Genomic DNA, 10,527 nt, shown 5'->3' with positions numbered 1-10,527 from the left:
ACAATGGGTTAAACCCTTGTGCCAGTAGGGCTGCTGACCAATAGGTCAGCGGTTCGAATCTGGGGAGAGTGGGTTCAACTTCCTCTGTCAGCTCCAGCTCCCCACGCAGGGACAGGAGAGAAGTCTCCCACAAGGATGGTATAACATTAAACATCTGGGCGTCCCCTGGGCAATGTTCTTGCAGATGACCAATTCTCTCACACCAGAAGTGATCTGCCGTTTCTCAAGTCACTCCTGACATGAAAAAAAAGTATATCGCCTTTCTCCCAGATTGGGGGCGCATGCAATTTTTTGAAGTTTTTTTATTTGTATTTTCTTATATTTCTAATAACCCATTGAGCTTACTTTGACATATTAACATTTTCTAAGACTCAATATGTTACCATTCATTTTGTAGCCCGAAAGTGTGTCCTCAAAACCCCCTGCTGTAACTTTAAAAATTCAGGTTTTTATTATTATTATTATTATTATTATTATTATTATTATTATTATTATTTTACAGCTCCACAAAAGTGTGTCAGAAAAAACAACAACAAATAACCTATTTGTAAAGAAAATTTTAATAGTTGGCCACTTAAGTCATATATCTTTCCCCAGACATGGCTCAGAATATATGGGAACATAGAATGTACAAAAGCTATTGTGTGTATATGATCTCTTTTGTTCCCTGTTTAGCCCCTGTCTTTCATATACATGTAAAGGTAATTTATCACAGGACAAAAGGGATGGCGGTCAGAGTTTTGGCAGGTGTTTGTACAAAATATTTCTTTATGCATTAAAATTGAAGGCTATTTCTTTTGAGTTCCAAAACCAATTCCCTTGATCCCAGTAGAGTTTTACACCGATGGTGTCAAATGCCAACCTTCAGAATGGTACTGTGGAGACCATTTCTGAGAGAAGTTAAAATATGTTTCATTATGTGTAAAATGACACAGATGGCATTTTGCCAAGATATAACTTAGACCAGCAGTTCTCAACCTTTGTGTCTCCAGGTGTTTTGGCCTACAACTCCCAGAAATCCCAGCCAGTTTACCAGCTTAGATGATCCGTTCCTAAGCTTTCATGCAGATCACTAAGATAGAAAAGTAACTTAATTCCCTTTTCACATAACACCTGTTGCCAATGACTTATATGTATCTGAACAGGTCATCTCAATATAATTGAAACTGGAGGATGAAGAGCATGTATTGTACAACACTTTAGGAGAGGTTTATTTCCAAACTATATTTTTATTCTCACTTAGTTTAGGCATGCTGAGCATATTCCTAAGCAACTCCTAGATCTCCCCTCCCATTAAGGCAGTGGTTTTCAACCCGTGGGTCCCCAGGTATTTTGACCTACAACTCCCAGAAATCCCGGCCAGTTTACCAGCTGTTAGGATTTCTGGGAGTTGAACGCCAAAACATCTCGGGACCCACAGGTTGAGAACCACTGCACTGAGGAATTCCGTGCCTTGACATTGCTGATGGTGTTTCCTAGCTGATTCAGTTGAACACAAATTAATAAAATACTATAATCATCTAGTAATTTATCACATTTTTACAGGAGAAAGCTTTTCAATATTACTGTAGCATAAAGGTATGTACAAACTGGGAATATGTTTTAAAATGTGTCATACAGTAATAGGAGATGCAGTAAAATGATGAGTTTTACATTCTTTTCTTTTCTATTTCCCTGTTTTATGTAGTCATTCTAATTCATTGTACAGATAGCAAGCCATATGATAAAAATGGCTATGCCAAAAATTAGAAAAAATCAAGACTTGCTTGCTCCTCTTGGGAAAAAGGTATACATTTTATAATGAGAGATGTTTCATTCTTATTAACTTTTAGATCTGAATTGTAAAGAAGTGTAAAGACATTGTATCATAGTGTCCTTAGGGCAATCCTAGGGAATTGAGTGGAGAAAGCAAAACTCACCAAGTACTTTCTCATAAAAGGAAATTTCGTCACAGATTAATACCCTCAGGACCCTTCCTTAACATTTCCTTCAAAGCGCTATGCATACCATCATTCTATTTCTGAAGCAAGGACTGGGCAAATAATGAGCCATTATGCCATCACACTGTTGAATTAAAACGAAGTTGGTCTCACACAGAAATCAGGTGAAAATTCTGCTGTATTTACTTGAACATTCATCAGATTTTACCATGAGGCTTTTATAGCCCAAACATAGTAATTTACTCAGGCCACAGGACTACCCATTAGCCTCTCTTGTCGAAGCGTCATCAGCCTCTGGAACCATCTTTCATCTGCTTCTGCTTTGTCCACAAACAACTACAAGAGAAGGTAAAAATATATTACAATTTATATACATGGTACTTGGATTTGTAAATGCTACAAATTCCCTGTGAAAATAATTTTCAGAAAACTCACGCAATCAGTAGTGCAGTGGGGGATACATATTCAAATACATATTCAAATGCCTTTGTCAAAATGAGGTTTTTATTGTTGTTGTTTTTCCCCCCTTGTGGATATTCATTCTCTATTAAATTGGGCTGTGATTTGCATCAGTACTTGTATTTTAGTTTATCAAGAATTTTAAGCTTTATACACAGACATCTGTATTATGCTCTGTACAACAAGGACAGACTGTTCAATCCAAAAGAAATACCTTAATATCAAGGTTTCCCCTTGACATTAAGTCTAGTTGTGTCTGATTCTACGTGGTGGTGCTCAACTCCATTTCTAAGCCGAAGAGCCACCATTGTCTGTAGATGCCTCCTACTCACATTTGCATGTTTTTGAACTGCTAGGTTGGCAGAAAAAGAAAGAAAAAGAAAACCAAGAAGGCAAAATGGCTGTCTGCTGAGACACTGGAAGTAGCCCAATTTAAGTAATTTTGAATATCTACCAGGAAATGAACTCTCCTCCACGCATTTTTTAAAAAAGACTCCGAAAAAAATTCAGTTTGCAGTAAGTTACCTAAATCTGAAGATAGCAACTAGAATCTATTTTAAACAATTTACGCTCATGCTATAAACGTTTGTTATATGAAAAGTGCTTTTAAGACTTTAAAAATGTATAAATCAAAAATCACTTAGATTTTCCTTTTTCTGAATGTCAAAGGCTATTATACAACTTTACTTACGTTGGGGTGGGCCAGTGAGTTCTCATCTTGATATTTGATAGCTGTAGGAATATTTCCAGTCATTGTTTCTTTTTCTGTAGTAGTTAAATCAGCATCCGCCACTTCTATCGTTATAGGTTCAGACTTGATTTCAACAAGTTCTGCTACCTAAAGTGCAGAGTGGGATCACAAACATCTTTATAAGCAAAACTTTCATTTGAATGTTCACCTTGTGATAGTATATGAGTCGTGAGGGAGATCTGCTCAATAAAAAGAATTCTTCTTATACATTTTGTTTGCCTAGACTGACCCATTACATCTGTTGTTTAATGGACATAACAGGTTGTCTTGGAGCTGGAAAAGAGTCTGAATAAGCAGTGCTAAATGCCTGAACATCTACAAAGGGAGCTTTCCTGACCCAGAATTTAATTTCAGGGTTGGAACTAAAGACGATGAAAAGTCTTTTAGAAAAAGAATGTGCACTGAAAAATTGTGGCCTGCCCAACCCTGTATCTTCACTGCAGGATTTTCCTCATTTGTATGGATTCATTATTTTATACTAGCTTTATTTGTAAACATGCAAACAGATGATAACATATATTCTGATTGGGACCCAGAGAAACAAATGAGTGGTGCACAATGAGAAAGAGGCTGGTTTTGTATGGTTATTGTATGGCCTTATTGTTATTGCTATTATTTGTACTCTCTCGGTTACTTCTCTCCTCTTCCTTCTTTCCCACATTCTCTCGCTCTCTACTCTTTTCTATCTCTCCCTTCTCCCTTTCTTTCTCCTTTTTACTTTCTCTAGCAGTCCTTCATTCTCCCTCCCCCCCCCCCCCCCCCCGGGCCCTGGCTGGCTTTTGTTGCTTCCACGACCCAAATTGTGTCAGAGGATATTTTTCTTCCATTTGCACGTCTCCTGGACACTTCTTGTTTCAAGGGGTTTCCATTTGTTGTGGTTTTTTTCCTTGTCTGTGGAAAAGGCTGTTTTGAAAAAGACATGGTGCCTTCCCTTGCACAGCAAGCCCGCCTCAAGGTGCAAGGGAGGAATAAGCCTGTCATATTTCCTGATATACAGTATTTTTTCTGCATTTAAAAGCAGCCTCTGGTTGCACCTCCACTGGAGAACAAATGCAATTTTGCCATGGCTCAGTGGCTGTGGAATCCTGGGAGTTATAGTTTATGCAGGACCTTTAGCTTTCTTTAAAGAGTGCAGAACCTTTAGCTTTCTCAGCACTGAGGTCCAAAGTAGCTCACGACTTAAACATTACACAATTAAAAACCTACAAGAGGTAAATATTAAATTCGAAAAAACATTTACAATTATTTTAAAAGTCAGTTCAAATATCATTAAAAAATATGTTAAAAAGCTGATAAATATCCATTTTCAAAAATATAAAAATAAAGTTTAATGTGATGATCAGAATTCACATTTTTGATTACTGGAATTAGGACTACTATTGACTTTAGAAGACTGGGCGACTTGGAAAGTGCTGAACAGGCTGTGCTCTGGCACTACTAGATGCAGAGTTAGCCTTAAGAAATGGAGCTACAAAGTGGAGTCCATGACCTCCAAGTGTGGAGAAGAGCAAACCAGAGAACACATGTTACAATGCAGCCTGGACCCCGCCACGTGCACAATGGAAGACCTTTTCACAGTGACACCAGAGGCACTCCAAGTGGCCAGCTACTGGTGAAAGGATATTTAGTATAATGCCAAGTTTTTAACTTTGTTTGTGTTTTTAAATACATTATAACTGTATCCTCAATTCGCTTCTGACACGATAAATAAAATTGAATATATGCCACAAGGCAGCATACAATAAATTGCTAGTATGAACACTCAATGTAAAGTGTATTAATATGCAATTTTACATCAACTCACATGGACAACATGCAAAGAAATAAAATTACAAACTTACCTTTTTGGCTTCTTTGCTTGATCTGAATGTCTGTGGAACAAAGGAGTCACTTTCAATTGCTTCAATTTCTTTCACTCGTTTCACTTGTTCCACAAGTGTGGTTTGCTCTACAGAGGAGGGTATAATGTCAGTATAATTTAGCATAAGATTAAGGTCAGCATGGCAATTTTCTGTTATGCTTTCTTTTTGGAGGGAAATAGAAAAATCTGAGGTTAAGTAAGGTTCCGCCAAGGAGAAACTATTTTTGCTTTGTTCAGAGAAAACGAATGGAAAGGTTAAAACTATTCCTTGGACAATAATGCCAATCCTTCCCCCCATACACACCTGCTATAAATGAAATGCTTATTAATTATACGTGTGATAATCCACCACCATGACCAGCCCCCAAACTGGATAATGGTTTGTTATAAAGCTTAGAGGGAAAAGAGCCTTGGTATTTTGTCACCTGACTCAATAAAAGTGTATGCATAGTCTAGCAAGAGTTGAGTCTCTCAAGAAGACCTACCAACTGAAATAAATGCTATGCAGTGATGAGTCATTCTACACAGAGCCTATTGTAGATCTCTAAAACATACCTCTATTGTATTCAGTACCTATACTGTATCAACTACACTATTTTAGTATTCTGTTTTGAAGCAATATTTTAAAAGGTTTTTCCCAATCTTGTAATAATTGAAAAACTTGAAGTATCCTCTAGAGTTCAAAGCATTTCATTTTACAGACTCACATATTTCCTTTGAGCTTTATTTTAATAAACATGAATTACACATGTTTCAGTTGTGATAGAAAAAAATAAGTAAGATCAGGCAAATATCTAGTGGCAATAAAATATATTAGAATGCAAGTACTCAGATGCACATTGTGAAAACCAAAGAGAACTGATCCCATGACAGAAAATATTTTCCAGTAGTAGAAGTACTGTAATACACACTAATCTGAAGTTATGTTGGAGACAATCCAAAATTTCTCAGGAATCTTTCTTGAAAAACGTTATCATGCAGATCATCCATCAATGCCCACCCTAGATATCACTAAATATGCTCTCCTTCTGCTAAAAAATAACCTGAATATTTATACATAGAAACATTCCATCATGTCATTTAAATCCACAAATTAATGGATTCCAATTACAAAAAAACAAAACAAAACTTCGGTCCTGGCAGAAAGAGCTACCCTTTAGTGGAGAAGACCACCTCCTTCTTTGTAGGTCTCCAAACAGAAATTGAATGACCATCTTTCAGGAGTACTTTAATTGAATTCAGTGACTCCTGTTAATGCAATAGGTTAGGACCTGTCAAAAACCTGAAGTCATTGAAATGTGGAACACTCTATTGGTGGCTAAACTCAAACCACATGCTTTGCTGTGTTTGGTGACATAGAGTTTGGATGGAGAACTTTTTGCCATGTGATCTAACACAACACATTTTCATATCAATTCAGTTTTATTTAAATTTGGATGTTGTTAGAAATTGGCTGGGATTTCTGGAATTTGTAGGTCAAAACACCTGGGGACCCACAGGTTGAGAACCACTAGGCTAGAGGGACATAGGTGGAAGTCATAGGCCCAGGAACTCTTAGGACATTTGCATTCAACACACAGTAGTTTATTATGGCGGCAGGAACATTCCTATTGCCCATTTGCCCTACCCCACCTCACCCCACAGGGGTGGTTCAGGGACTCCCAGACATTGACTATATCTTTACATAAAATTGAATTCTACTACTGGTATGACAGTGGGAGGTGACTGGGAAAGAATCTATATGTACTTTAGGATGGACAAACAGACAATCTAAGATGGCAAAAACAGAATTAACTTTTAAGTATCTCCACCACTTCTCTTAAACTAGCCTTTCTTAATGTACTTTTTTAAAAAATGGGTAAACCACTATACGGCCTTTGAGGTACATTTGTCACTCCTGTGATAAAAACATTATCAAGATTTTCCATGCATATTCAAACAATATAGAAATACCATCCAAACTTCCCTGGACTATCAGACATATCTATGTCATGCATGTTAAACTTTCTTCATTAATGACTGACATTTGTGTCAGAAAATCAATAACATTTGTGTAGAAAACTATATATTGTATATACAATATCTCATGTGACCAATGCATGACCTTAAAAAACCTATTAAATATTCAGTGACAAACCTTGAGTTGGCATGTGTATGACCTTTAATATTTTTGAGTGCTCAAATGCAAATGACAGTTACAAACTGTGGACATGTGCCCCAAGAGAAACGAAATCACAAAATATTTTTCCTGAATTACTTCAGTGACATTAACTGGATAAAAATGGACTAGAAGGAAGTTGTATCCATTAGTCTACAATATTGTTGACAAACACATTATTGGTAGATAAAATGCCTTCCATACAGTGTCTGTCAGATGTCAGTAGAAAGGATATATATTTCATAGTAAAATCAAAAATAATGGAGTCAGAAAGCTAAGAGGGTACAGACAAAAAAAATCAATACTAACTCATTGGACAGCAAGTCTGTTCACTCTGGTCAGACTGAAAATACAGAACTATTTGTATTAGTGACTCTTGATGCCATGTTTCATACATAAATCATCCCTTCTATACGAATCACAATTAAGCTTGCTCCTGGTAGCTTTGCTCCTTTTATTTTATTATGAACACAGTGGGGAAAAATGGGAGAAATATGAACACACTGCAAAAAATATCAATACAGTTTTGCAAAAGGTTTGGAAAGGCCTCCGTATGATAAACTTCAATTTCAATCTGTCCATTGAAATCACATGGTTTATATCTGTAAGTGAAGACAACCATATTGTGGTAGTGAGTTCTTGCAAACAGCAGATGGCAATGTATTACCAGTTAAACTACAGCACAAGAGCTCCAATGGCCTTGTGGTCAGCATTTGTAATACATCTTACTTTTCAGAAAGAGTCCTTTTAGAGAAACTTTAGAATATTTGCCTTCCTGAGATGTTTTTGTAATCTTCAGTGTCATAAGTACTTTTAATGTAAATGCTGTTCCTATAAATAAAAGACGAACTAAAGGAGAAGGTAATTTGGTGGGAAGTTTGGTGGGAAGTTAAAACAAAATCCAACATCCACAGTTGGGGTGGTACGAATTTAGTAGGACCAAGTAAAATGCAAGAAAGTGTTCAGACTTTTGAAAATGAAAGGAAATAGGAAGTAAGAAGTCAAGGTCACTAGAGACCCAATAGGGAAGTTCAACATAATTTGAAGAAAGGAGAGAAGGGAAGGGAACAAAGTCTATTGTGAATCAGTATGTTTAGACATAATACACAAATATGGCGGTCCAAAATATGGTTGGCCAGCTAATTCTCTAATACTCTAATATGTTTCGTGGGATAGTCTTTTAGTAAGGAACAACTCAGGAAAATATCAAAATGTATAAAGAAATAGAGGACAGAATGCTGGCCATTTCATTGAGAAGATGATGTTTTTAGTATCTTTGCCTGATGAAATAGCCAACAAAGCTTCAAAAGCTGACTTAATATGTTTTCTGCATTTTGGTTGGCCGATAAAGGTATCACTCTTTGGTGGATTTTGTTGTACTCAATGAACAGAGAAACACTAAGTTTTTCTCGGATATTTCGCTTTTCTTGACTGCTCTTGAGCATTAAGCTCACAAGCTCTTCCCTACTGTTGTTTTGTGTTATATGCTTTTATAATTCATGTGCTGTCTACACATCAATATTGAAGCTTGCAATACAGATTCAATAGGAAATTAAGCATTCAGTCTCTTTAAAGCCAAATGAAGTCTCATCATGTTATAAATGAGAATACTTAGTGTGTATGTGGATGGGAAAGCCTGAACCTTCTGCATGCTGGGATTGTACAGAGGCACACACAGACCCACACTGCTCCAGAACTACTGTGTTTTCAGCAACCATAACACTTGGGACGTATCCCGGATCTGTTACAATTTTTTGTACACGACAGTTTTCAAAAATAACTTTTGAAGAAAAGCAATAGTATCTTCTGTATCGGGCAACAGCATTTCTACCGAATTGCTTTGGAAGGTGACAGAACCTTGGGGAGAAAAGATGTTTAAAGAGAAGGATCGGATCATAATGCCTATAGAAAAGTGATAGGGCATACTGGGAGAAGAGGAAGAAAAGAAATAATGCATGATATGGAATCATACCATTTTCAATGCCAGTCCAAGAAAACCACAGAGGGTGATTTTTTACTCAGTTCCCACTTAAATAACAACAGAATCCCATGCCCACATATTTAGTAAATAAAAAAGGGACTGGACGACCAGAAACAGTGGTTTTGCAAACTATTTTATATTTATCATATCAGACGCAAACCAAATGTATTCAAAAAGCACAAAGTTTAAAAACTTGGCATTATATTAAATGTTTTGCAAACTGACCAAGTTATACGTAAGTCAGTACTCCAGCAAATAATGATTAGGTCTTTTTTCAGTGAGCATGGAGATACATTTTGTCAGAGAAGTCCTTCTTTTATAATTTTCTCCCTGTGTTTTAGTTCATATATATCATCGAGTGGCTGAGGGCAGGAAGCTATATTTGGCCATGAATATATAGATCAAATGACATATGGAGTATTGGAGGGAATCTCTTTATGCATCCTTTAGCTAAATCATTGGCTATATTAAGTATCTGAACTAATTGTTTCCAGACATCAATATTTAAATAAAAGGTGCACAAATAAAATAGCAAATAAAATGATGTGGAGCATCAATAATATCTGTAAGGATATTACTGCAGAATTATGCTGTGTTTTCAGAGGAAGTGATGGAAGAAAGTTTCATCTGCAACACATGAAAAGGCCAGAGTGCAGCTTCTGCTATTGTTGTTAGCTGTCCATTTCAATGCTTGAATTCTTATTGACTCTAATTAAAATTCTATAGATGGAAGAGCTGTAGGTTTCTCAGGAACTTGCCAGCAAACGCTGTCTGCCAACCATCTCCAAACACCCCATAACCACACACAACCAGCCTGTCAGGAGAGCTAATGCAGACATAGAGGGGCACACCACATTTGTCACTGTGGCTAATATGAGAGATACTCAGCGCTTTTTTCTCAGCGTACAAAAGCACGATATGTAATTCAATGCTCAATTTACCCTTGTCTTGTAGGAGATTTTTCCCCACTAATTGATAGAAATTAAGCCATTAATCAAGTCACTAGCCATCATTCAAACCAGGGAAGATGAATACAAACTTTCATCATAACCACCTTCCCCATTTTAGTGTTCATTAGCATTAATTTTTAATGTAATTATGCTATTCTTTTACACTGAGCTCATAAATTACTGCTCTTTTGTTGCTGGCTGGCCTTGTAAAATCCAAGGTAATGCTTTGTGCTCTGATCTTAAAGGCAATTACTAGCTTCTTCTATCTTTTACATCTATGTAATCCAAAAAACTTTATATAACTTGTCCACCATGGTTATGCCTGCATACATAACAAAAATAAAGTAAGTACATACTACTGATACAGAAGATTGTAAATGGGTAATTAAACAGAATTAGAATACAAACACACTGATGATTTAATGGA

The 10,527-nt window shown here is 36.5% G+C and overlaps 1 protein-coding gene across 2 annotated transcripts in view; it reads right to left on the bottom strand.

Annotated features, from left to right (window-relative positions):
* Nucleotides 1–1,209: 1,209 nt before the first annotated feature.
* The window catches only part of RSRC1 (arginine and serine rich coiled-coil 1), a 187,533-nt gene continuing 178,215 nt past the window's right edge, over nt 1,210–10,527 (bottom strand). For both annotated transcript variants that reach the window (XM_060767630.2, XM_060767631.2), the window contains exons 8-10: nt 4,992–5,098; nt 3,091–3,237; nt 1,210–2,276 (exon numbers count right to left, since the gene is read on the bottom strand). In XM_060767630.2, the coding sequence (XP_060623613.2) occupies nt 2,184–2,276; nt 3,091–3,237; nt 4,992–5,098 (347 nt within the window). In that variant the 3' untranslated portion in view covers nt 1,210–2,183. The remainder of the gene's footprint in view (nt 2,277–3,090; nt 3,238–4,991; nt 5,099–10,527) is intronic.

This window comes from Anolis sagrei, chromosome 3 (genome assembly GCF_037176765.1).
Source record: "Anolis sagrei isolate rAnoSag1 chromosome 3, rAnoSag1.mat, whole genome shotgun sequence".
Taxonomy (NCBI): Eukaryota; Metazoa; Chordata; class Lepidosauria; order Squamata; family Dactyloidae; genus Anolis; species Anolis sagrei.
Note: the sequence above shows the minus strand (reverse complement) of the source record. Positions and strands in the feature narration are given on the sequence as shown.